Source organism: Delphinapterus leucas, chromosome 4 (genome assembly GCF_059928025.1).
Source record: "Delphinapterus leucas isolate spDelLeu-1000000601 "Yukka" chromosome 4, BTC_Dleu_Yukka2, whole genome shotgun sequence".
NCBI lineage: Eukaryota > Metazoa > Chordata > Mammalia > Artiodactyla > Monodontidae > Delphinapterus > Delphinapterus leucas.
In genome coordinates, this window is record NC_143132.1 from 80,731,310 (window position 1) to 80,758,300 (window position 26,991).

At 40.4% G+C, this 26,991-nt stretch overlaps 2 protein-coding genes, 4 non-coding genes and 1 pseudogene across 14 annotated transcripts; 2 read left to right on the forward strand and 5 right to left on the reverse strand.

Annotated features, from left to right (window-relative positions):
* The first annotated feature begins 478 nt into the window (after window positions 1-478).
* On the forward strand, window positions 479-13,937 carry RFC4 (replication factor C subunit 4). Its single transcript, XM_022570030.2, has 11 exons — window positions 479-746; window positions 2,115-2,257; window positions 4,001-4,079; window positions 7,535-7,614; window positions 9,497-9,616; window positions 11,266-11,409; window positions 11,699-11,819; window positions 12,355-12,480; window positions 13,437-13,517; window positions 13,589-13,705; window positions 13,787-13,937. The coding sequence occupies exons 2-11, from the start codon at window positions 2,127-2,129 to the stop codon at window positions 13,880-13,882; spliced, it is 1,095 nt and encodes a 364-aa protein (XP_022425738.2). The 5' UTR covers window positions 479-746; window positions 2,115-2,126; the 3' UTR covers window positions 13,883-13,937.
* On the reverse strand, window positions 13,938-20,243 carry EIF4A2 (eukaryotic translation initiation factor 4A2). Of its 9 annotated transcripts, none has more exons than XM_022570008.3 (11): window positions 20,124-20,243; window positions 19,263-19,308; window positions 19,044-19,176; window positions 18,612-18,751; window positions 17,705-17,873; window positions 17,493-17,602; window positions 17,101-17,244; window positions 16,644-16,781; window positions 16,305-16,394; window positions 16,006-16,085; window positions 13,938-14,724 (listed from the first exon to the last, which is right to left on the reverse strand). In XM_022570008.3, the coding sequence occupies exons 1-11, from the start codon at window positions 20,150-20,152 to the stop codon at window positions 14,580-14,582; spliced, it is 1,224 nt and encodes a 407-aa protein (XP_022425716.1). In that variant the 5' UTR covers window positions 20,153-20,243; the 3' UTR covers window positions 13,938-14,579. The 9 variants fall into 9 exon arrangements, 7 of the variants coding, with proteins under 7 accessions (XP_022425716.1, XP_022425706.1, XP_089766832.1 ...); XM_022569998.3 differs by having other exon boundaries at window positions 19,263-19,311; window positions 20,124-20,170; XR_016393031.1 differs by adding an exon at window positions 15,444-15,554 and having other exon boundaries at window positions 14,610-14,724; window positions 19,263-20,181.
* LOC115802372 (small nucleolar RNA SNORA4) lies at window positions 16,139-16,278 on the reverse strand. Its single transcript, XR_004022842.1, has one exon. It is a non-coding gene; the product is annotated as a small nucleolar RNA SNORA4 (small nucleolar RNA).
* LOC115802430 (small nucleolar RNA SNORA63) lies at window positions 16,461-16,592 on the reverse strand. The gene has a single exon (XR_004022891.1). It is a non-coding gene; the product is annotated as a small nucleolar RNA SNORA63 (small nucleolar RNA).
* Window positions 16,873-17,051, reverse strand: LOC115802389 (small nucleolar RNA SNORA81). The gene has a single exon (XR_004022857.1). It is a non-coding gene; the product is annotated as a small nucleolar RNA SNORA81 (small nucleolar RNA).
* On the reverse strand, window positions 18,853-18,921 carry LOC115802393 (small nucleolar RNA SNORD2). Its single transcript, XR_004022861.1, has one exon. It is a non-coding gene; the product is annotated as a small nucleolar RNA SNORD2 (small nucleolar RNA).
* A 542-nt stretch (window positions 20,244-20,785) lies between the features above and the next one.
* On the forward strand, window positions 20,786-26,629 carry LOC149749366 (uncharacterized protein MSANTD5 pseudogene; annotated as a pseudogene).
* Window positions 26,630-26,991: the final 362 nt, after the last annotated feature.

Consider the following 26,991-nt stretch of genomic DNA (forward strand, 5'->3'; position numbering starts at 1 on the left):
CCAATCCCCGCCCTTCTTTGGGGTGAAGCAGGTTGCCCGCCGAGTTGTGTCGCCGCAGAAATGTCAGTGACATGCCCATGACTGCCAATGAATTACAGGTTCTGCAGGCTCGTACCTACAAATGAGAGTGGACCTCCACGATTCGAGGCCCACAAGCCCCTCCTCAACCGCCCTAGCGGGTCAGGGCTCCCGGAGCCCTCCCCGCCCCCGTCCGCTGAGCAGGCGGGTCCTCGGCCCCAGCCTCTCCTACAGACGGCAGCTCTCAAGTTCCTTTGCCCCGCAGCCTCTAGTCGGAGGGCTACGTCGGGACAGGATGGAGATTTACACCTCCGGACTCATTCCCATCCAGCCCCAGCATCCCCGAGAGTCCGCGTGTCTCAGCTTAAACACCACAGAATAGGAGGATACGGCTCCCTTAAGGCGGGCGCGCGCGCAGCAGGCCGGAAGTGACGTTTGACGTGCGGCCTGTTCCCGCCCTGCCTTTCGCCGCTGTTCGGTGGCGGGAACTCGGGCTGCTTGCTGACGGCGGCTACCGTAAGGGTTTCCCCCAGCCATTCTGGCGGCTCGGGACTTCCTGGGCCTGAGAGTCTCCGCTTGGGGAACGGGGCTAAGACTTCGCGACCACCTCGCCCTTTCCCTGCTGCGGAAACCTCAGGAACGAGCCGGTGGCGTCCTAGCTCTCAAGACGTGCAGCTAAAAGGCCCAGGCAGTGCCCGGGGACACACGCGGGGAGCCGGGGAGAACAGGTGACCAGCCGGAGAAATTGCGAGGACTGCCTTCGCTTTCCTTTACTCCTGTGCCCTCGATACCCCTGTGATGTCTTCCACCTCTTGCGCACTCCTTGGTCTACGGGTGGCTCAATCCAGCATCCTTCAGAGCCCTGCTTTGGGCGGTATTACTGTTTGGCAGCCTGTGGCAGGGGCTGAGTAATCCAATAACGTTAAAAACCCTAGTTGTTTACAGATGTTAACAATTTATTTTATTTATTGATTATATCCATATGCCAAGCACAGACAGAGCTGTGTGTTTGCACGATTCTTTTATTTGACCCAGTTGCCTTATGAAATGGGCCTTAGCTCATTTACAGAAGGCGAAACTGAGTCTGATAAGTGGTAGTTCAGTCACCAAATCTTATGGAGCATCTATTCTGTACCAGGCACTGGAGACACAGCAGTGAAAAAAATAGAATTGCCATTAATGCTGGGGATTTTCAGACAAACTATCCCTAAAAACAGCCTTTTGCTGCCTGGAGAACGTTTACCTGAATGTTAATAGTGTTTATCTTCTGGGTGAGATTTTGAATTTTTAAAACTCCTCATGCTTTTCCAAATTGTTTTGGTTTCTTCAAATGACCATGCTGTGAGAAAAACAGCTGTTTCCATTTTAACAACAGTGTCTCGCCTCCCCCCCGCCGCCCCCCCCCACCTTCCCCTCCCCACAAAAGCTTCTGTCTGAAGGCAGGCACGGGCTCTGCCCATAAAATAGGCTCTCCAGTGGCGCTTTAGGCCCAAGAGAAGTGGAGGTTCTCATTTTTGGTCGCAGTACTACTCCTAATTGCTGAGTTCATTCCAGGGTCTGAGCTAGAGTTAGGCCCATGACGGAAGAGACTGTTGAGACCCATGTACAGTTTGGCCATTAATGTCATCATAGTTATCAAAAAGTTTGTTAAAGTTATAGAACTTTGTTCTATAAGTCCCTCACTGTAAGTAGATTTGTAAAAAATATTTATAGATTTTGGCTGTGCCGGGTCTTAGTTGCGGCATACAGGATCTTCGTTGCAGCACACAGGATCTTTAGCTTGTGGCATGCATGTGGGATCGAATTCCCCGACCAGGGTTCAAACCCGGGCCCCCTGCATTGGGAGCCCTGAGTCTTACCCACTGTGCCATCAGGGAAGTCCCATAAGTAGATTTTAAGTTCCTTCAGCACTTTGGCCTTTTTTCTGTCCCTGTACTCCTCAGTAGAATGCATTCAAAGGATGCTAGGTCATGGGGTGATGTCCTTCATTTAATATTTTTTGAATGTCTTTGCACAAGGTTAAGTGTGCTTGCAGGCTGTACTTCCTCATGATGGTTTCAAAAGAGCTTTTCCTTTTCTGTCTTGCACCTGGTCAGGGTGAAGTAACCATGCAGGCATTTCTAAAAGGCACATCTATCAGCAGTAAACCACCATTGACTAAGGATCGAGGAGTAGCTGCCACTGCCAGAAGTAGTGGAGAGAACAAGAAAGCTAAACCTGTTCCGTGGGTGGAAAAATAGTAAGAACGCTTTTGTTTTTGTTGAAATAGTTAATAAATTATCTCTCTGACCAGTTTTGATCACTTTTTTTTTTTAATTTAAGAGGAGGATGATTTGCCTTGTTTAAATGTTGCCTTAAAAGTTACCCAATTATATAAGTCATAGAACCTTGGAACTGAAATTTACCTTAGAATAATCTAGTTGAATTCACGTATCTTCTGAATGAACTACAGCCTTCTCTGTAACTCAGGTCTACGGTTTTGGGGGCTGGGATACAGCAGTGAAGAAAACAGTTTCTATAAGCTCTTAGGAGTTCGACTTAAGTCCAAATAATCTGTTCCTCTTTTCACTACTGATAGCTGAAAATTGTTGAGTTTTTGTTTATACATTTTTGGCAAAAACAGCACCTGAAGTGGCTCTTTTTTTTTTTTTTTTTTTTTTTTTCGGTACGCGGGCCTCTCACTGCTGTGGCCTCTCCCGTTGCAGAGCACAGGCTCCGGACACGCAGGCTCAGCAGCCATGGCTCACGGGCCCAGGCGCTCTGTGGCACGTGGGATCTTCCCGGACCAGGGCACGAACCCACGTTCCCTGCATCGGCAGGCGGACTCCCAACCACTGCGCCACCAGGGAAGCCCCTGAAGTGGCTCTTAAATTTCAGTCAGCTAAGTGATACTATAACAAGTAGTTGGAACCCCTGGTGTACCCTCAGTTATTACCAAAGGATTACAGATTACTTATAAGGCAAGTAAGGCCCTCATAAGTTTTGTTTGGCACCAACAATGCTTTTAAAAATGGGAAATTTCACATAAAAGTCTAGAAACTTTTCATTAAGTAAATTAGACAAGGAGAAAAATCTAGATTTTCAGACTCAGGAGACTAGGCAGCACTAGATGCAAGTTCTCACCTGAAAACACTTAGATGGATGTGTGTACTACTCATTTTGGAAAGGTCATATATTCCTCACTTCACCATAGTCCCTACTAGTGTCTCTTGTCTTACACTCGAATTCTTCACTCTTGTTATCTGCCTGGACTCTGCAGGTATTTGAATATGAAACCCTGGTTTATAATATACACTGGTTTTCCAAGATAACATTATCTGACATGAAATATCTGCCCGGCGTTGGCCTGATTAGTTAGAAAAGTATAAATCAAAGAAAAACTTTTGTTTAGTTAGCTAAGCACAGAGCCTGACTTAGGGTTGGGAGTATAACTTCGTTTAACGTCATTAGTTAACAATGTAAGACAAAAATTAAACTCCATATTGGTTAAGCTGGTTATTTTGTTAACCCTCAATGAAGTGAATAGGTATGCATTTTTTGTGCAGTTAGGTGATAGGAGAAATTGGTATTAACCCATTAACAACATAGTAACATATATGTAACTTTGTTACCTGTCTTGAGGTTGCTAAATAGGTCTCCCTTTTCAGTTTAGGGGCACGTTGTCAAAACATAATATTACTTTCTAGGCAAATGTTCATTTTACATTTTGAACCAGTTTGCATTTGTGATGTTATAAAATCCTTTTGCATAGTTTTTATAAGCACAACAGATATAAGCAGTGCATCTGGAAAAGTGAAAAATTACTTCATTCCTCAGCATATATTTGCATAAAGTAAATATAGATGGGGTTTCCACATCCAATTATGAAAGTTTCTCATTTCATACTGATATGAGAGAGTTATCATTGATATTTTAGCAAAAGAAGAGACTTCTGTGGCTACTATAATACACTGAATAACTTCTCTCTCTCTTTTTTCTCCAGTCGCCCAAAATATGTGGATGAAGTTGCTTTCCAGGAAGAAGTGGTTGCAGTGCTAAAAAAGTCCTTAGAAGGAGCTGATGTGAGTAGCAGATGCTGTCTAAAGTCATCGGGAGATTTAATTTATTCACCCTCTTCCTTTATAGCCTCCGGCCCCCTTTAAATACTATCCTGTATATACAGTAGGCCCTTGATTACTATTTGTACAATGGATGATTAGTTCAACAAATATTTGTTGAGCATCTCCTTTTCTGTTCTGTGGCATTGTTATATGGTACTCAAGTGGAGATCATTGAGCAAGACAGGCTAGGTCCCTTTGCTCGTGAGCTTTTATTTTGGTGGGGAGAGACACAGAAGAATAAACACGTAAGCAAAATAAATTATAGAATTATAGATAATGATATAGGCACTATAAGGGAGAGTCAAAGATTCTTTGACCGTATGATTGCCCACCTAATTTTAGGATTTGGTTTGAACTACAGTACAAAAAAAATTGAGTCTTTAGTTCTGCTTATGGCATCATGTCCCCTGCTGTGATATGTGGGATAAAATGTCATTGAGTGACTTGCATTTTAGATTAATTCAGAGACAAACCATATGAAGAATTAGCAATTTAAAATTGTATATGATAAAGTGTTTTAAGAACTTAGTGGAAGAAGGGAAATAGTTGCAGGTGAAAGTGGGATGTGGTTTTTACTTTATTCCCAAGATTTTCTTCCCTCCTCTCAACCTGGCTGCTTTGAATTAGAGGTTCCTTGGTTTTTGCAGCCATTGGTCTCTTCCTGGAATTACACTGCAACAGTATATATTTTGAAAGAAGTTATATTTATAAAACTGTTGAAAATCTTTTTCTTTACCAGTATTTTTTTGATTTGATCCAAATATCTTTAGCTTTTAATTTTATAATAGTATATAATTTAAATTGCATGGTAATATTTACACAGATTGCAGGACATGATGTATTTTATTTTTTTTTTCGGTATGCTTGCCTCTCACTGTTGTGGCCTCTCCCGTTGCGGAGCACAGGCTCCGGACGCGCAGGCTCAGTGGCCATGGCTCACGGGCCCAGCCGCTCCGCGGCATGTGGGATCTTCCCGGACCGGGGCATGAACCCTTGTCCCCCGCATCGGCAGGCGACTCTCAACCACTGCGCCACCAGGGAAGCACCATGATGTATTTTAATTGCTGGGATTCTCAGCTCTTTTGGCAAATGTAGTGGGATTATGATCCAGTTCTTTATACCATCTAATTTATGAGGCTGAACTAAGAACTTTCTTCTTTATCCACTTGTTTAATGATTTGTTTCTTTTCAGACTTAAGTTTTTTGAAACTTAAAGTTGAAGTAATTTTTTTAACTCTAAAGAGTAAAGGAAAAAATTCATTCCTTCATTTATATTAAAGGGTTTTACAGTAGAATTATAAGAGATTTTTCAGAAATCAATTTTTAGAACTGCTAGTCCATGTACAGTTCTTAAATGCATATATATATATATATATATATATATATATACACATATCAGACTGTTACATAATGTAGGGTTTAGTAATTTAACCATGTTTTAAAGGATTTAAATTATTGTAATAGTTGACTGGATGAACCATTACAACTACTGAGGTAGTTGGATCAAAATAACAGTTACAACCTTAAAAATGAAGACGCCTAGGAGGTTTTGCTTTTGCTTTTGTTTTTAAATAGTGAATCTCATAGTTTGTATCTTAAGCTGTATGTTACCAGTGTAACAGTAATAGTCTTTTAACTAATACATTTATATGTTGGTTTATTTACTTGGTGCATACTGAGTACTGTAGGAGATGCTGAGAATATAGATGTGAATAGAACAAATAAGGTTCTTGACCTTCTCAAGCTTCTCATATAGTGAGGTGAATGGGTATTTTACAATTAAACCTAACAGTTACATAAATAACAATAAATAATTGCAAATTACATCAAGTGCAACAAAGACCAGTGAGAGAATAACAGAGGAAACCCTCTTTAGATTGTGTGGTCAGGGAAGGCTTCTGACTTGTAATGCAGTAGGAGTTGCCAGACAGAAGAATGGAGCCAGACCCCAGCTCATGGGGGACAGCATATGTGCAGGCCAGAAAGTGCTTAGCTGTTGGAGGCCATTGTAAGTTGGAACTTAGAAAGTGTGAGAGGTGGTGAGCAGATCATGGACATCCTTGTAGGTTATGGTAAGCAGGGTGATTTTTTTTGTCTGTTTTGTTTTTCTAAGTGGAGTATGAATACAGTGAATAACTTTAAGTAGCAAGCAGAGTGGCATCTGATTTGGGTGAAGAATGAATGGCTGGGAGGGGGGAAGGTTAGGCAAGAGTGGAAGCAAATAAACTATACTGCTTAGTTTCCTATGTGCAGTGATTTCCGTACATGAAAGAAATGTATAGTTTCATGGAGAAAGACAAATATATATCACTTATATTCGGAATCTAAAAGAAAATGATACAAATGAACTTATTTACAAAACAGAAACAGAATTAGTGAACAAACTTAATGGTTACCAGGGGGGAAGCGGTGGTGGGAGGATAGATTGGGAGTTTAGGGTTGACATGTACACATTGCTATATTTAAAATAGATAACCAACAAGGACCTGCTATATAGCATAGGGAACTCTGCTCAATACTCTGTAATAACCTAAATGGGAAAAGAATTTGAAAAAGAATAGATATATGTATAACTGAATCACTCTGCTGTACACCTGAAACACACAACATTGTATATCAGCTGTACTCCAATATGAAATAAAATTAAAAGAAAAAAAGAATGTACAGTTTAATTACAGTGCTCATTAGAATTTAGTACATTTGTTAATCTGTACCACAGATCAGTTGCCTATTTGATAGGTGCCAAGCCAGCTAGACTTAAGGTATAAAAGAAGATAACTAGTTATTTAATCTTATCCTGTCTTCCACTGATGAAATCTCCCTGATACATGCGGGTATCCCTACAGGCAGGGTATGTAATCATGATGTGGACCACGGCCTGGCACTTCAAAGATGCTTGGTTTTTTTTAATATTTCTGTTCTTGGAACTTTAGCTCATGCAAAGCCCCAGTATGCCATTTTCATTCCTTTTTCCTCAGTATTGGCCAAATCCAATTTGGTCTGTGTTCCTTTTGAAGCAACTGACATCTTTATAAAATATAAAATCTTGCCCAGTCCTGAGCCTAGGTGTGGGACAGGGAACTGACAGAAGCCTAGTATTCCCTTCAGAAATAAGAGGTTTTTAATTCCAGCTTTGAAAATCCCACCTAAGTATTAGATTAGGTGTAGAACAATCATAAATATTGATTCAGCTTAAGATATTAGAAAGATCTCTTAGGGAAAAATGATGGTGTTTGTGAAAAAGCAGGATTTAGTACTGTTGTTACTATGATACCAGTTATATTAAGAAATCCTTGTATTCAGATATATGTGCCCTATTAGGGAAGTCATTGCACTGTTCCATAGACATTTTTAGTCACTTTCACCTATTTGTGCCAGAATACAATTTTTAAAAAAATAAAATTTAACTTCTACAGCTCCCTAATCTCTTGTTTTACGGCCCACCTGGAACTGGAAAAACATCCACTATTTTGGCAGCAGCTAGGGAACTCTTTGGGTAAGTTGAAATCTCTCTCTCTCTCTTTTTTAAAGACTTGACGCTAAGAATCTCTGGTACTGCTTTTCATTCTCTAAAACTTTGCATTTGGTTTTTCCGGGAGGTTGTTGGGTTTATTTTTGTTCTGAATTTTTTAATAATCCAGCTGGCCCATTTCCAGTTCCTCCCCTCCAATAAATTAGCTTGCCTGTATCTTTTGTAACCTTTATTCTGAACCCTGTTCAAATGTTTGAGTGTACTACAAGGAGCCTTGTGATTTTTTTCATCACTTTAACTCTTTCATTATGATTTTGGAAACCAGAAGACCCTATCTCCAGTCATGCTGATAGTTTCATGACTTTTAGTGGTCGTGTTCACATCTGTCATGGAATTTGCTATTTGATGCTACTGGTGCGCACCACCCCTTCTTGACTTCCTTCTTGCTCTGGACTTGCCAGGGCCTGCCTCTCGAGTGGCTGGGCCAGCTCCTTGCCCTCACGTATCCTGAGTATAAGCAGAGTGTGTGGTAGTTGAGGCAGTATGATTCCAGGTACAGCAGAAAATCTCTATGAGCGACCTTCTTATTCAGTCCTAGACTGACTGTCTCGGCTTAGCCAACTGTTGTAGTAGAGGAGCCCTTTACCTAAGGTTAAGAGACACGTATCAGCCATGTCTGATATCTATGCAACATGCACCAACATAACAAAGCCTATCTTTAATTAATCCAGAATTTTAATATCAGGCATATGGCCTAAGGGTACATCTGAAATCCTACACATGAAGATAATTAGATGCCTCTGAAACCACCAAATATATAAGGATAATCAGTTCTGTTGAAATGTGAAGGAGGACAAAAGGGGGAAGCTGCTCTGAACTGAGGATTTTATTTGACAGCAACTTTCATTTTCCCGAGGAAATTTTAAGAGAGGTTTTTTGATTATTCTACAACTCAGTTAGATCCAGTCTGAATCATCCTTAGCGATGTAGTCATCATGAAACTGTTAAGTATAGTTTATTATTGGTTGTTCTACAGTAGGTTAGTCCAAATTATATAACTTGTAAAATATTTTTTTTAAATGTTTGTCTTGATAGACCTAAAAGGCCTTAACTATAAATTCCACATTTAATAGTATATGTGGTTTTAAAATAGAAAATACATGCACAGAGCTTTCTAGATGTTTATGCCCATAGAAAAATGCGTAGGATATCATGCTATTTAGGAAAAATAAAGACGAAATCCCAACTCTTTTTTTTCTATTAAAAAAATATACACATATATATAGAAAAATAACTAGAAGGAAGTCTTCAAAACAGGGTTTGGCAGTGTGTGCCAGGTATTTTTATTTTCTTTTGAGTTCTCAGATTTTCCTACAGTAACTTTTAATAGTTTTTTTAAAAAAACTCACTTAAAAATTAACTGTTCATTTTTGATCCAGTAATTTTCCTTACAGCAAACTACTTTATGGAAATAATTCAAAATATGCTACATTGCAGCATTATTTAAAATTGTAACATTTAAAACTATCTAAATGTCTAATAACAGAAGGATGTTAAGTAAATGATGGTACAATCTTAGGTTAGAAAGTCATATAGCTATTAAAATGGTTTTTACAGTGTTTATCATGACATGGCAAGACGCTTATGATACAGTCCAAAGTGGAAAATTGACTTAAAATTTAGTACATTATCATCTATTTTTTTAAATGCATGGAAAAAAGCCAGAATGTTAACTGTGTGCCTTTGCAAAAGAGAAAATACAGAATGAATTGTATACCTTCTATTCATATTGTTTACTAGGTGTATTTTAAACTACTGAAAAACGTACAAATGTTAAAATATGGTATAAACCTGGGTTACTTATATGCTCTATGATGTTTCATAATGTTTTTTCATTTTGACATAGGCCTGAACTTTTTCGATTAAGAGTTCTTGAGTTAAATGCATCTGATGAACGTGGAATACAAGTAGTTAGAGAGAAAGTGAAGAATTTTGCCCAATTAACTGTGACAGGAAGCCGTTCAGAGTAAGTAAGCTCACCTTCCCTTCTCTATACCATGTCATTGTATTTGTTTAAAAAACATGTTTCTGCCAGATTTTCAACTTCTTTTTCATGTTAGATTGTATTTTTATCTTAAATTATTTAAACCTAGAAATGACCTTTCCATTATAGTAACTAATTTTAAGTCATTTAGCTGTCAAGGGGTTTTAATCGATATTTGTCTAAGGAGTATTTATTAATCAAATGTGATGGTCTGGTTGTACACTCATAATAAAAATCCTGATTTTTGCTATTATGTTATTTTTTAAAAGTCCTATCATATATCTTAAACTTCAGTGTATATTTCATAGTTGGTGACAATGTAAAACCTTGTCCAAACTGGGACACATTGAGTGAAAAAGGAGTTGTTACTAATAATAATTCAATAGGGGTGTTTACGCAGCTGTGTATACTCCTTAGGTTGCAAAGTTCCAAGGTTAAATTTTTGGTACCTGGCATATATTTAAATTTATATCAGAGCACGCTTAGGAATTTGTAGAAAGTGAATAACACAATTTTTGATATCCACCTTGGATTGACAATGTATATAAATCACATACATGATAAGCGACTTAGATCAAGAATAAAGAACCCTTACGGGGCTTCCCTGGTGGCGCAGTGGTTGAGAGTCCGCCTGCTGATGCAGGGGACACAGGTTCGTGCCCCGGTCCGGGAGGATCCCACATGCCGCGGAGCGGCTGGGACCGTGAGCCATGGCTGCTGAGCCTGCGCGTCCGGAGCCTGTGCTCCGCAACGGGAGAGGCCACGACAGTGAGAGGCCCGCGTACCGCAAAAAAAAAAAAAGAAAGAAAAGAACCCTTACAACTCAATAATAAAAAGACAACCCAATTTAAAAATGGGCAAAGGATCTGAATAGACATTACTCTAAGGAAAATACACAAATGGTCAATAAGCATATCAAAACATGCTCATCAACATCATGAGCCATTAGAGAAATGCAAATCAAACCCATGATGAAATACCACTTCACACCCACTAGGATGGCTGTAATCAAAAAGACAGAAGATAACAAGTATCAGCAAGGATGTGGAGAAATTGGAACCCTTATACATTGCTGGTTGGAATGTAAAATGGTGCAGCCATCTTGAAAACAGTTTGGCAGTTCTCCTATGAGTTACCATATGACCCAGCAATTCCAGTCCTAGAATATATACTGACAAGAAATGAAAACATATACACATGTACACAAATGTTCATATCAGCATTATTCACAGTAGTCAAAACATGGAAACAACCCAGTATCCATCAACTAAAGAATGAATGAATGAAACGTAGTATATCCATTTGCCATAGTATTTGACAATAAAAAGAAATGAAGTAATGATATATAACAACATGGATGAACCTCGAAAACATTAAGCGAAAGAAGCCAATCACAAAAGACAATGTATTAAGTTGACAACATGTGGTTCCATTTATATGAAGTGTCCAGAATAGACAAATCTGTGGAAACAAAGTAGAGATTCCTGATTGCCTATGGCTGGGACAGTTGGGAGAGAAAAAAATGACTCCTAAGGGTCACAGGGTTTCCTTTTGGGGTGATGAGAATGTTCTAAAATTAGATTGTGATAATGATGTGTGAATTATAACTCCTTTGTGTTTCTCTGAATCAGTGGGAAGCCATGTCCTCCTTTTAAAATTGTGATCCTGGATGAAGCAGATTCTATGACCTCAGCTGCTCAGGCAGCTTTAAGACGTACCATGGAGAAAGAGTCTAAAACCACCCGATTCTGTCTCATCTGTAACTATGTCAGTCGGTATGTGTAATGCCCTCAAGGTGGATGCAAGGCAGCCTTATTTTGATAGCCCCAAATAGGGAGAGAAAAAATTTAAATGTTTCAAGGCTACATTAGTTTCTCCATCACATCTTGTTTTTTTTTTTAACATCTTTATTGGGGTAAAATTGCTTTACAAAGGTGTGTTAGTTTCTGCTTTGTAACAAAGTGAATCAGTTATCTCCATCAAATCTTGATTTGTTCTTGACAAAAATGAGTTCTGGGGAGTTTCTTCTTTAGACGCTGACTTGTTTTTTCCAATATTTTACAGAATAATTGAACCTCTGACCTCTAGATGTTCTAAATTCCGCTTCAAACCTCTGTCAGATAAAATTCAGCAGCAGCGATTACTAGACATCGCTGATAAAGAACATATCAAAATTAGCAATGAGGTAATCACTGTTATTACTATTGTAATTTACTAATTCCTTTGATGAATGCCTATGAAGAGGCACTTCCTGAAAGTCAAATTTGTGTTGCTTCAATTTCTGATGCCGATTCTTCAGGCAAAGTTAAGCTAAATAAACAATGTCTAGGAATTACTGGTTCAGCCTTTCTGTTGCTACTATAAGTTTATTATCTGTCAATACTTCAGAGACCCAAAGCTGAGGCAGATTTCATGTTAGGATGCAAATTCTGCGACAGCCAACCTCTGCATGACAGCGTACTCCACTTGTCATTACCCATACTCCACTGCAAGGACTAATTTGGTATGATGAAATTCTGGCAGTAATAGAATGTATAGGCCCTTATTCATTATAACAGAACTGTAATTTGAATTCTCCTTGCTGTATGTAATCATGGCTGTCTCCATGAATTCTGCCACTATAGAACTGACATTCCTTCAAAAATGGAAATAGATTTTGTTTTTCCCCCAATACATCCTTAATTGGCCATTAACAGGTTAAAGAACTTTTTTCTCTTCAGGGACTAGCTCATCTTGTTAAAGTGTCAGAAGGAGACTTAAGGAAAGCCATTACATTTCTTCAAAGTGCTACTCGATTAACAGGTGGAAAGGAGGTCACAGAAAAGGTGATCACAGACATTGCTGGGGTAAGAGCACTGGATATTCTGAAATTTTTAATTTGCTTTTTTGTGGCTTTTAGAAAATTTTTAATTCTTATATATGGAGTGCTTATTATGTGCTTAGTCCCATTCAGGCTGCTGTAACAAATGCCATAGGCTGAGTGGCTTATAAACAAAAATCAGTTCCAGAGGCTGGGAATCCAAGATCAAGGTGCCCGCAGATTGAGTGCCTGAGGACAGACACACTTCCTAGTTGAGTAGACTCCTAGTTCACGCATGGCCTTTACCTCCCTGCACCACCCTGTGGCAAAAAGCAGCTTTCTGAGCCTTTTTTAGGAGCACTAATCCCATTCATGAGGGTTCCACTCTCCTATCACCTGCCAAAAGTGCCACCTCCAAATACATTAGGGATTTTTAACATGAATTTTGAGGGAATATAAACATTTGTACCATTCTGGGAGTTAGCAGAATGCTTCAGGCAGGCAGGGATGTGGCAGATGTATCTAACAGATATCTAACAGATGTCAGATATGTTAACAGATATCCCTTTTCTTATAAAGGAAAAAGGGTCATATCCAACTTATAATTAAATCTTTAAAGGAATTCTCTTGTGCCACACCCTTGTCTTCAGGTTTCATTTTGTATTGTAATGAAACAAACCAACCCATCTCTGCATTTTGTTAGTGGCATCTTAGAAACAGGATGTTTCCAGAGTTTGTTTCAGGTCCAGTAGCTTTCTCTATCAATCACCTAGCTGGAGACCAGATGAAGCATAAGGGTTAAAGCTGACCCTTTGTCAGTTCTTTGCCCTCCCAGCTCCGTCTGTATGGATTCAGTATCAGGTAACAGTTCCACGCTTGAAGTGGCACATGTCCTAGCATAGAACACCAGGGAGTTTGCACAGGCTTGGCAGAGAAACAAGTCAACCGTCTTCACCCAGAAACTTTATGCTTTATTTTTAATTAATTCATTCTTTATTTTAGGTAATACCAGCTGAAACAATCGATGGAGTATTTGCTGCATGTCAGAGTGGCTCTTTTGACAAACTAGAAGCTGTGGTAAAGGTAAAGACACTTTACTAACCTGGCGGGGAGGGATGGAAATCATACCAAAATCATTTTCTTTTCTGCTACAGGACTTAATAGATGAGGGTCATGCAGCAACTCAGCTTGTAAATCAACTTCATGATGGGGTTGTAGAAAATGATAACCTTTCTGATAAACAGAAATCTGTCATTACAGAAAAACTTGCTGTAAGTAGGCATCTTCTACATTTCAGCACAGCATACACACCTAAAAGGGAAATCACTTACTAATCTTTCATTTTCTTGTAGGAAGTTGATAAATGTTTAGCAGATGGTGCTGATGAACATCTACAGCTGATCGGCCTCTGCGCAACTGTCATGCAGCAGTTAACTCAGAATTGTTAAAACATATTCAGCATGTATTTTTGTGAACAATTTAAAATAAAATGACTAAAGCACCTTTAAAGTGAATATACAATTTATTTAACATTCAAACTTCATTAAGACATGTGCAATATGGCAATTTTACTGGGGTAAACGTTTAACCCTATCTAGGATGATTGCTTGCTGGGGCTTAGCAACAGGGTCCAGTTCACACTTAGCACTAATTAAATACTTTATTGAATAAATATAATACCAAACAAAATGCATTCAAATGCTTTCTAAAAAAATCAATTTTAAGGGCCTTTCTATTCAGGCTAATGACAAACACAATAAAGGTAGATATGCTAGTTTAACATAATTGGCTGATTTTATACAGCACTTATATCTTTTAGTCCACAAGTATATTATTAAATGATAGAGAACATCTAATACAACCATTTCTACAGAACTAGGAAATAAATTTCTAAGAAAGAAAGATTTTACAGACCCCATCTTTTATACCCACCCCAACAGTCTAACTCTAAAGAGGATAAAGCCAATGACTTTCCTCACAAGAGCTCACGACTAATGTCGCTTTGCTATCAAAATCTGTATTTCTGATCCGTTATGAGCATTGAGACAAGATTCAAATATTCCCAAAGAAAGAAGCACAATGCACGTTGTGATCGCCTATTCAGCAACAGCGAGCACTGCATTCCAAACTATCTCATCCCAGGAATTAAATAAGGTCAGCCACATTCATTGGCATTTCCTCCACTGTAGTATTGTAGAAAGTCTCAATGTCACGAAGAATCCTCTTGTCTTCTTCAGTAACAAAGTTTATAGCCACACCTTTCCTCCCAAATCGACCCCCTCTGCCAATTCTGTGTAAGAAAAAGAAATCAGCAATTAGAATATACTACTTCACATGCTGCATGAACTACTGAACATGATGATCCACTTGTTAACCAGCAGCTGCTGTTTACTTATCAAGGTTATAGTTCGTGCTTCTAATTGGAGCACTAGCTGCTAATCAATATCTAGAGAAAAAAATCTTCCTTTGCAGTTAGTGCCAAAAGGATTCAAGGCTTGTCTGGCTGCAAAATGAGATTTTATCAAGTATCTTGAGCATTATTATTATTATTATTTTTTAAAGCAGATGACAGTATTGTGTTTGGGGTAGTGAATTTAAAGCCCATACCAAAGTGGGCCAGCCAAGAGCAGATGTCAGCCTGGGACAGATGTAAAACACCAGGGATAAAACAAAAAGAACAGTTATGTAATCCATTTCGACGCACTTCTGGAACTGTAAACTGCAAATACAAATGCTGCAAGGTTAACTACTGTCTAAAACTTACAACTTTTTCCAGTGGGAAAACAAATATTTGGTATGGTGACCCAAACTTATCACTGCTTTTTTGCTCAGTTTCACACGTTATAACTGAAATTACTCAAACGTGTTTACCTCCAAAAACAGCTTTCTAACCTTCCTGATAGAAACCAGACAATACAAACCACCTAATAGGCTAGTATACAAAATGCCTTGGCTGGAGCATCTTAAAATATCAAATAATCATGACAAAAGAAAAACAAATATAAATACCGACTCGCTCTTTATTCAAACAGTGTGCTGTTTCGCTTATGATTCCACGTCCTAAATTACGTCAACGCCGTTTCTGAGCGCCATCTCGTCATCAACTGCTGCTATCGACCCCTGTATTTTTTAAAAAGTCTTTTTTTACATCATATAACAAAGTACAATTCAATTTATTTAGGGATAAAGCCACTATAACTAAACCAGGGACTGCTCAAATTGCTACCAGATGACACCAAGAAAATCCCAACTATAGAGGAATCACCAAGAAAGCGCATGGACACGGACACGAGCATCACTAAAAAATACAGCTCAAAAATAAGCTAAGACCAACTGATCTAAAACAACCTTATCTGTATGTATAGAGTCCACAATTTGGGCAACATTCACAACTGTTTTCCCACTGTGTATGACCAATCTTCCCAAGTACAATTTTAATTACACCCTACCAAGTTACTATGTCATATTACTCAATTCCCTGATTTGAGGTTACCTTTCAGACAAATCAGTCAGTAGAAAAGCAAAGTATGAATTTTACCAGTACAGTAAAGTCAAGATGCCATCTACTTACCTGTGAATATAGTTTTCACGATTGGTAGGTAGATCATAGTTTATAACCAATGACACTTGTTGCACATCAATCCCACGAGCCTGAAATACAATGACGATGTTCAAATTCTAACTGAAATACTAGACACCTATGTAATGTAGGCCACAAAATAGTAATGAACTATACTAAGTGGTATAGCTCACTGTGGAGTGTGGTCTTTTCTTTATTCTCCCAAATAGCCCAGAATTGGTAAAGGTTATTAAAAAACCTTCCCCCCAAACAAACTTTTGGTGAATTAAAAAGAGCAGTGAAAGACTTACCAACAAGTCAGTAGTGATCAGAACACGGCTTGACCCTGATCGGAATTCCCTCATGATAACATCTCTTTCCTTCTGGTCCATGTCACCATGCTGCAAAGGAACAAACCTATTAATTCAAGAATATCACCAATCAAATCAACATTTAATCTTATCAACATGTATGAGACCAAGCGTCCCTGGCTGCTACAGGGGTACAGCAGACAGGTATAGTTAAGAAACAACTTTATTTTGAGCAGGGGGAACGACAACACAGCACTTAGCAGCTATATTGTAGTCTAAATCCTGCTTTAATGAAGTCGTAGACTTAAGTTACCATTACTAGGTTAGAATACCTCTTACCAGAGCAGAAACTGTGAAATCCCTGGCATGCATTTTCTCAGTGAGCCAGTCCACCTTACGCCTTGTATTGAGAAAAATAACAGCCTGTGTAATCGTCAGTGTCTCATACAAGTCACAAAGTGTATCCAACTTCCATTCCTACAGTATTTCAAAGAGAAAGTTAACAGTAATTAACATGATTGTTTCCAACTTACATTCATTAGAAACTCATTATTAGATTGGTCTAAAGACATATTGCACCAAATCTTAAGACGAAGGACACTGGACATTAAGAAAGAGGTCCACCCCAGTCTTTTACAACCTAGTGCAGTTACTCTTCTTCTTGTGTGTACTCTGCTAGCATTATTACAAAAACCAAGATGTGATCCTAGTTTCTGTAATTTTAGCACAGTGCTTATTCAAGAAGGTAAAAAAAAAACCTGGCTACATTTTTATGTTTGACTATTAGACAAATTACCTCTCTTTCAACATTAATATAAAACTGTTTAATTCCTTCAAGGGTCAATTCTTCCTTTTTCACCAGAATTCGAATGGGATCTCTCATGAATTTTTTGGTCACTTCCAACACATCCGTTGGCATTGTGGCAGAAAGCAACACCACCTTAAAAAAAAAAAATTCATTATGCTGTCACACGTCACACAAGTAGTTAGCACAACTTGGCACAATACTCGACGAAAAAAAATCTTTGAGACCAAGCATCTGTCTGAGCATGGAATTGTGACAGTTATGCATCAGTTGCTTTTGCTTTCAGGGGGAACGACAACAGAACACTTCAGTTATGTTGTAATAATACCTGCATTAAACCTAACCTCCAGCTATTTTAAGAGTGGGAGTGAAATAAAGCTCACCTGAATACTTGTATTTAATTTTTGGAAAATCTCATAGATTTGATCCTTAAACCCTCGGCTCAGCATTTCATCTGCTTCATCCAAAACAAACATTTTGATCCATTTTGGAGCTGTTTAAAATAAAGTCATACTATCATCTCTAGCTTTTCAGGCATGCTATTTACTTTATTTATAATAGTAAAACCAAACTATATTCGGCAAGCAGTACTTACAAAGGTATCTTCTGTTTAACATATCAAACACTCTCCCTGGTGTACCAACAACAATATGTGGTGCTTCAGCCTGAAGTTTCTGCATTTCATTTCGAACATTGGTTCCACCAATGCAGGCATGACAAGTTGCTCCCATATAGTCTCCAAGTGCCAGAATTACCTTTTGGATCTGAAAGCCAAAAGCCTGATTATTATCCAGCAGAATTACTAGTTCTGCGACTTAACTTCCAAAGCATAATGGCAAATATCTGGTCTACAAACAGCTTTAATGCATGCAGAGCACTTAACTACTTCCGAGCTTAAAATGCAGACCAATCTAAATGCCTCAAGATAAACTTCCCTGAAAACATCTTGTGCCTTGTCAAACTTGAGATCCTGTTGCCCCAGGTACCAGCTACGTAACTAAAAACATTTCCTACTGTTATTCTTCATTGTGTATTAAAGTGTAAACCATGGTAAAACAATTTTTCCCGTAGCACTGCGACGTAATCTTGGCTTTAATAAACCCTACAGATGTTATTAGCAAGGTTTTACTTCAAACCAATATGGCAGTGAGCTCTGAAAACACAGCTTGCAACAGATACATCACAAACTACTAAGACAGTCAAATAACATGTCACTGTAGTTTTCATGTTGCACAACTGCATTCAAACTTGAAAATGAGAACAGGTCTAGTCCACCCTGAACAAAAACTTGTTTCTCAATCTGTTACACAACCCTGCAAACCATACCTGCACACCCAGTTCCCGTCTGACTCTTTAGCTTTCAACAGAAACTCCCTGCATGCACACAGTTAAAAGGAGGGCTCTGTAGGACAAATTTATACTAAGCTTTAAATTCTTCACAATTGTGAAACCTGAAACCTGTACAACACGCAAGCAGTTTTTTTGAACTACACTATCAATACCTGTTGAGCCAGTTCTCTGGTGGGGGCCAATACTAGTGCTTGGGTCTCCTTGAACTCAATCTCCAACTGTTGCAGGATGGAAATAGCAAATGTGGCTGTCTTGCCAGTACCTGACTGAGCTTGAGCAATCACATCATACCCTAAAAAAAGTAGGATACACATTTACCGATCCCACATCAAACCGCCACTTCTAGTTTACACCACGTATTCCATATGGAACATGAATTATGCCCAAATAATCAAGTGATCAGCAATGAGTATTCTCTTCATTTCAGGTCAGTCCCGAAAGATGATTGCCATCATTTCACTTTAAGGAATACAAATAGGTGCTAGTCCCCCAGAAAGTAATTTTCCCATATTAAAGAGAAAAAGGTGCACGTCCTATGCAGAACAAGGAATTCATTTTTAAGAAGCACCAACGAGTTCTTTTACCTTTAATACACGGGATAATAGCTCTCTGCTGAATAGCTGATGGCTTCTCAAAACCATAAGCATAGATGCCTCGAAGAAGAGACTCCTTTAAATTCATATCATCAAAGTTATCAACAATCTCATTCCAGTTACTCTGAAAAGTTAAGAAAAACAAAAAAGGAATAAACGGATGAACAAACTCACCTTTCCAAAGTTCCAAATTCCACACCCATTTCTTACCTCGATGACACCATCGGGCTCCATTCCCTCGGGGCCGCCATGTTCTCTGCTGACAAAAATACTGCTGTTAGGAGAACGTCCCTTCCCCAAACCCCTGCAACTGCACATTGAGGGGAAGAGAAGCCCTTTCTCATCCGGTCGCTCTCCCCCGCACGTGTACACTTCCCAAACGAGCAAAGGCAGCTGGTGCCGCAGGGCACACGATGTACTGCGCGGCCGCTCAAAGGTTAGGAACCGGGGACGCCCGGAAAGGCCCCACGGACGCCGGCCCTTCCCCCCAGGCCTGAGCGCCAGGCGCTCCCCTCACGGCAGTGCACCGTCTCGCGAGAGCTCCACGCGCCGAGCTCCGCCCCTAACAATGCGCAAGCCGTAGTGATTGACGCGGGCCTAGGCCCGGCGAGGCCTTACCAACGGCTCGCCGGGGCCCCTCTGCCGGCCCGGCCCCATCCGGCCTCCGGCCGCCGCTGCCGTCCTGCCCCCACCCAACCTACTGCCTAGCGCTCCCAAACCGCGCCGCTGGCCGCCAATAGAGCTTTAGACAGCCCAGTTACACCGTACCGACTGCGGACTGCGCCACGGCTGCCAATAAATGCCGGGCTCCGTATGGGCAGGGGAAACGGCCGCGATTTCAAGGCGTCTTCGGGAAAACACACTCTTTCACCACCTCGTTTCCTTACCCGTCTCCCCACAATCCGGGCCCTACCTATCATGGAAGCTTCTCGACAAAACACAGGAGTACTGTACCCCAAAGCCACGCCTATGAACCCGGGGTTCCCTGCCTCCTCTCCATCTATTACAACCTCCTCCAGCGCCTTAGGACCTGTGCCACAGAGCACCACCACCACCGAGGAAGCAGCATACCTGTTATAATCCGCGGAGCTACCAGACATGATCCGAGGAACCACTCAGTGCCTGACTGGAAAGGCAGAAGGGCCGCACCACCCGTTTTTTATAGGCTCGCGGCCGGGACCCGTTTTCTGCGGAGGAATTTTCCCGTCGTTCTTCGACCAGCCACAAAATTGTGATCCTGGGGTGCTTATCTCAGAAAATATCCTAAGCAAATCGGTGGGAAAACCCAAATTTAGTTATTTGTCGATCTTACGGCGTTGCTGAACATCCCAAGGCCCTGGCGGGGGATGTTGGGACTCTTTGCTCTGCGGCGGAAGAATATTGCAGCAAGCGGTAGGAAGAGCCGCTTTCCCCGCCCGCCCTGCTCCTACGGGGTTTCCGTGTCCCCGAAGCAGAGGCGGCCGGGCCGCCGGGCTGGACCGGGAGGCGGAAGGCTGGGGCGCGCCGGACGGTTGGCAGCTCCGGCTTTCCCGCCGGACAGTGGGACCAGGCTCGCCGGTCCCGCAGTGCTCGGTACCGGAGGGGCAGGCACGTCCACACTCTGCACTGGAGGGGAATCGGGCTGTTCCGCTCGTTCCCACCGCTACTTAACTTGACGGTAAAGAGCCGCCTGGCCTTTGGCCCGAGCGTTTAACATCCTTCAGATCTTGACAGTGAAACTCCTGCTACGGAAAATGTCGGCTGCCCAGCAAGCCCCAGAAGACCCGGTTTACCGTCCAGCGTGCAGGGCGAGAAGAAATATGTAGTGTCCTCTGCAGATGTCTCTGGAGCAGCCAACTCCATTCTTCTCATGTTGCCTCTGCTCTTCTCTCGCTCTCTTTTTAAAATAATGCTTATAATTTTAACAGGTGTGGGAAATGCCTGATAAAATCACTGTAAACTTTTGCTTATGTAGGGGTAATGTTCCTTGTAACTCAGGAATTTAAATGGATGCTTCCGGCCTGTACAGCTCCATGCTGCTTTGGGACTACACAGGTTTTGGTTATGGTCTTTTTTTTTTTTTTTAAGGCTTTTTGCGCTTTAATTGTTTATACATAATGAATGTTGATTTAGTGAACTTGAGAGCAATACAACCCTTGCTGCTTAAATAAACTGCATGATTTGTAAAGCTCCAGAGGTTTTCAACTGTAGCCCTAACCCAGGCTCGTTAATAAAAACCAAAAATAGTATTTTTAGTCATTTAACTTTAAAATACAGTCCTACCCACCCTGCAAGATAACACAAATACTCAAGAAAATATTTTCTCATTAATTCAGAAGGCCAACCTAAAGTCTGATAACGGGGAAAAAAATGACTTAATTTTCTATATTTGTGTATTCAACATGATACCTGGTTGTAAATACATTTTTTTCCAAAAATCATTTATTTGAAAATTATCATGCTAGGAACTGTGACAAAAACGAATACCAAGATGACAAAGTGTACTTGACCCTCAGTCTAGTGATGATGCTCCCTATCCACCCTCTGTAATGTTCAAATCCAGATTTGAGGTGATGCCAGACATTTTCTGAGAATGGAGGTCAGAAATCCTTGTTGGCTCATCCAAAACCTACTAAAAGTCTCCTGGGATCCAGGAAACTGAAGAAAATACTAAATGAGAAAAATGGCGAACAATTTAGTCTCACTTGAGTCTACAGGGTGAAATCAATCAACCATAGGGTGAAATCAATCAACACCTAATTGTTGAGTGTTTTCTTTAGGTTTAGCACTACTGTTACATGCTGTGGAGGATTTCCAGAGTCCCTTAACAGGCAATAATCAAGGGCTAAACTCTGGTTTAAGTCACAATTGCTCAAGGGGTTTCAAGGTAAGAAAGTTTCCTAATCCAAAATTCAGCAAAAATCCAGACCCACATTGCCAGCAACTCTACCATGTATTTCTAATAAATGCTGTGCTTGCCACATTCTCAAGTGCTTACTAAATAGCATTGGTAAGTAAAAAATGAGATAAAGATCCAAACAAAACATACACATTAACAAAGTTTTGCATATCAACACAGAGTATACTGTGAAACTTTTCCACTTACCTGAGATCTAAAATTGGATGGCTATCTCTAAGTCAACTACAATGCTTCTTTGCTAACCTGGAACATGTGAGGCCATTTATATGGCAAGTGATGCTAAAACTCGGCTTCTTTCCCTGTGTGACCACCTAGTTTAGTTTTACTCTCCAGTAGCCTCTGCTGACAATTGTAAAGCCCTCTAGTGATTGTAAGCCAACCTATTTGGGGGGAACATTATTCTGCCTGCCACAGCAACCAACTTTGCTGAATAGTGTATAAAATAAGAACCAAGAAGAGACAGTAAAGGCATTGTTAGCATAGAGTAGAGTTGATCCAGAATAGCTTCTAGGAAGTTGTGAACTTTAATCCAAAAATGGCAAAATGATGTTTTTGCTTCTTTTATTCTTAGGTCAAACAAACTGATGAGGAAAAGAATTTTTTCACTGCTGGCAGTAATTCCTTAGACATATAGTAAGCCCTTAAATGTTTTTGAATGAATGAGTGAATAACTAGAAGAATAAATAGTAGAACTACAAAGATGAAGGGATATTATCTATTTCCTACAGTGAGTTGTACTGTTGATATGCTGTTTTAATTTCTTTTAAAGAGTAAAACTACTCCTGCTATTCATATTCAAAAGAGGACACATCCTGATGTCCCCTTCAGCTTATGTGACCATTTTTATCCCTGAACTTGTAGGCCTGCATTTACTTACTGAAATGGTGATGATTTACATAAAGGTACTTTTAAGAAGAAGCTGTTTTAAACTGTCTGGACTGTAAAACAAAATGAGTTCTACTTGCAAGTTTTTATGTTTTTTGTTGCACAAACAATCCTTTAAGAACAACACAGAGCATTTTAAAAATAAAATTTCTCCTAACCCTACTACATTAAGGAAAAAAGCTCAGCATTTTCCTCCTCTTCACTGCTCAGTCAGTTGCTTTGGTATTGTTACTTATGCTGATGCCGTCTGTGAATTTTGTATGGTGAATTTGCCCCCATTTGAAAGTGGGCCTGGAGCATAGGCTGGGTGGTGGTGGTCCTTAGGTCCACTCCTTGCATCTGAAACGGGTGCAGTAGACGTAGAAGTGAAGTGGCAGTTTATAGACCTCATTTCCTTGGAATAAATCCAGCCATTCTTCAACTATTCAGGCTTCATGATTCTTGCCATACTTGAGTACCACCTGAATTATTTACCTAATTTTTAAGTCAATTTGCATTTACTTCGCTTGAGTGAAATCATAGGTTTAATTTCTTGTACTTTCTACTACTGATTAAAGTAATTACCAAAAAAAATCAAAATAAATACTGTGTGTCAATATAGCTCATCTGAACTTTTCTGTTTGGGATACACTGTTTCAGATGGATTGTAGGCCTACTAAATCTGTAGTCATTAGCCAGACCAGGGCAGAGGCAAATTAGATCTTGGTTTCCAGTTCTGAATTCTGAATGATAGGCCAACTAAAGTCTGAAAATAACCAACTAAATATTGTCAGTTGTTTCTGATGAAAACTTTTTAAAAATTATATTAATAGGACTTCGAAAAAATAAAGGGGGTGGGCACTCTGTCATCTTCCTGACTCCCGTAGAAAGGCTGAGGTGATGCGTAACTAGCTGGTATTCCCTGAGGCTGTCTCTGGGAAGGCCTTCGCCTCTGAAAAGAGAAGATGGTCAAGGCATAGTGCCTCTTTGCTTGCTAGAGGGTTCCATTTTTCTTTTCCTTTAAAATTCCTTTGAAAAGTAACTTTAAAATTTTATGCTCACAATTGACCCAAATAAAAGAAATTATATGGGCCATAATGTCATGTTTTGGCGGGGGGTGGTGGTCAAGAAACCTATTACGTTAAATACTTGAAATTTTCGAAGTATTAGGCTGATCGTTATCCTCCACAGTAAGCTCAGAAGTCAAGAGCCAGGAATATGTACACTCTGGTGATATCAGGAATAAGCAGCCCAGACCAGTGGAGGAGAAGTCTTATGTAATTATAATTTGTAAGGCTCTGTCTCTTGCGATGTTCAGTAGAAACACCGAAAATTTTCCTGAGATGTCCACTGCTACTAGCTGTTTTCTCTGAGCTGATCATTCATGCTTAAACTCCTTTCTACTGCAAAGCAAATATAACTTTGCAGTTTCTTTAATCTGCAGAATGAGTTTGCAGTAGAAAATGTAATTTGTTCACTTAAATTGTAGTTGACTTTAATAGCCTTGACTTTATATGACCTATCTTTCTCTATAAGCTGATGTCTGTTAGTTGATGAAAAAAACCCAGACCCTGTGTTTAGCTGCCTTTCTGCTGGCTCTGCAAGTCAAAAAACAAAAACACCAAAGATGATTCTAATAGATTTAACTCTAAACACACCTCAAAACTTGGTTCCTGGACAAGGTGGTGCTGTGGTAAAGTCAGCTGGCAAACTCCTTCCAGCAGGCAAGGAGACGCTTGGGACTGAACTCCCTGGCTTGCCAAGGAGGGGGAAAGGCAGAAGATCCTTTGGGACCTTGAATGGGAAGCTTCTTGTTTTTCCTGCTCTCTCTAATTTGGAATTAGCTGTTCAATCTGTTAGACTCACTGAAGTAGACAAAGAAAGGAAAATCTATTAAACGAACTAAATGAAGTTCTGAGGCTAAAAAGTAGAGTCAGGGAGTGCATTTCTATGAGTTTAGATTAATCAGCCAGCTCAAAGGCTGTCTGATAAGATAGCCGATACTTGTGGACAGTGGGAATCACTGAGGGGATAGACTCTCAACAGAATACAGATTGAGGAATAGGTACTAAATTTTCCTTTGGGGCGCCTATTTTCCAATTTGGGTTGCCCTCCTTCTTTGCAGTGACCCTGGTTCCTAGAGGTAAAAAACTGTGGAGGGATTATACAGAGATTTGTACAGAGTGTACAGAGATTGTATAGAGATTAAATGATTTACTTCAAAATGCTTGCGTTTGAATGCATTCCTTGAGAGAACTGTGATGAGAATTCCCCCTGGGCTAACTAGTGTGAACTGAGGTTTCAAAGCTTCCCAGGCAACTCTGTGAATAGTTTGTGGATCTAGGTGGATTGTTAGGTTCCTAAGGGTATCAGTGGCCCCGCCTTTGCTCCATCCCACCCTCCTCCTTCAAATGGGGACCTTTGTCCCTATGTATTAAAGTCTTGATTTTGGTTAAAGTTAGAAGGTTGATATTTAACCTCTGCCGTCTCTTGAAAGCTCACCAAAATAATAGTAAAAAGTCTTGCTGAAAAGACTTAAACACTCAAGAAAATTGGAAAAGAGACAACAGCTCACAAAACTTAAATTGGAAAGCAAATGAGAAAATGATGAGAAAATTAGCAGATGGGAGAAAGCCCTAAATTCAGAGTGTGGAAAGCTGATAAGCAACCTCATTTGTATTGCAGAACAACCAAAAGACTCAGAAATTGGTAGGACCCTGTTTTTTTGGATATAGGGATGTGAGATTAAAACATGAACACTGGTTGAAAGTCTGTTGAAAAAGCAGTTAGAAACGGTCAGAGCAGAGAGGAGCAAACACATTTCTATACTCGGGCACGTCCAGGCTCTGCTGAATTCCAGTGTGCCAGAGTAAGTGCCTGTGCTGCCGAACCCGGGTTCATGTGCACAATGCACAGTGAAGCCGCACAAACTGAAACATCGGGCTTTGGAGCAGAGAAAGGTTTACTGCAAGGGCCGAGCAAGGAGTACAGGCAGTGGCCCATGCTCAAAAGACCCTGGACACCAGCTCTTTGCTGACCCTGGATTAGAACCCTGTGGCTGCAGAGAAAATAGACATTTTTATCAGGAATTAAAATAGACACTTCAGGCTGAAATCATTGGCAACCCCCCAGGAAGTAAAGGAGGAAAAATAAACCCAGGGATCAGAAAAGCCAACAGGCCAGTTAATTAAACCTTAGAGTGACCAGGAAATCGGGAGTTTCCTACAAGAATGGGAATTCCTTGAATGTGAAGTGGTGAGAAGACTCATGTACAGCCAAAAGCGATTGCCCAGGGTGGCAAGCACAGGGGCATAAAGAAGAGTGGCAACAATGTCTCCAAGTGCTTATAAATTTGCATGACTCCACTATTCATGAGGCCAACCAGAGGTCAAGGAGCAAGCCCTGGCCTTGTCCTTATGGAGAGGCCCCTTCACAGGATCCTGGGATACAGATGGTTGGACAATGTCTTCTCAGGTCCTCCCTGTGCACATGTGGCCAGCCTCCCACCTCCTGAATACCAGTCCCAGGCCTGTGCCAGTCATATTCCCTTTGGGGAGCTGCTGTGCCCACCACCCCAACATGTGATCTACATGAAGGATCCTCAGGTACCTGGATGGGAGCCCTGGAACAGCAATTCTCCAAGGTCAAGTACATTCCTGTTCCCTGCCTTTTTCCTAGCAGCCCCCAGCCTCCAGCTGCAGTCAACCTCCTCTGACTCTGATTCAGATCCTGAACTCAAAGGAAGTTAGAACCTGGATCCCAATTCTGTCTGAAAGTGCAATAGTGCAATTCTATACACTCACAACTCCTTCCTTTCCCAGCCCAGTGCAATGAGAATAAATGTGAAATTAAATAAGAAAAAAAGAAAAAGCAGACTTCAGGAATTCCTCCCCTACTCCATGTAGTTAAGCAACTTTCTCTCCTTTACTCCGGCTAGTCTAGAAGTTTACTCTCCAAAGATAGTATTGATAAAATAGTAGATCTCTGGATTGAAGGCCCTCATGAAGGTATACTTGAAATTTGGTGGTCAATGTAGAGAACTGTGGTTTTACCATCTCATACTATTATTGGGGAAGGGCCATGTTCCCACTCAAAGGTCTACCTACTACTCCATAAAGAGGTTTTCTTTTTTGCGGCATGCGGGATCTTAGTTCCCTGACCAGGGATCGAACACAT

Bases quoted from the DNA above. Each gene is read 5' to 3' on its own strand.
- EIF4A2 (XM_089910706.1), bottom strand. From the start codon at position 19,370: ATGTGCAGTTGCAGGGGTTTGGGGAAGGGACGTTCTCCTAACAGCAGT. The intron at 18,752-19,043 runs GTAAAAGAACTC...TACTTTTTTTAG, and splicing joins TATTATCCCGTGTATTAAAG to GGTATGATGTGATTGCTCAA. The intron at 17,245-17,492 runs GTGAGCTTTATT...TTTTTTTTTAAG, and splicing joins AATTAAATACAAGTATTCAG to GTGGTGTTGCTTTCTGCCAC.
- RFC4 (XM_022570030.2), top strand. From the start codon at position 2,127: ATGCAGGCATTTCTAAAAGGCACATCTATCAGCAGTAAACCACCATTG. The intron at 4,080-7,534 runs GTGAGTAGCAGA...TAACTTCTACAG, and splicing joins AGTCCTTAGAAGGAGCTGAT to CTCCCTAATCTCTTGTTTTA. The intron at 9,617-11,265 runs GTAAGTAAGCTC...TCTCTGAATCAG, and splicing joins GTGACAGGAAGCCGTTCAGA to TGGGAAGCCATGTCCTCCTT.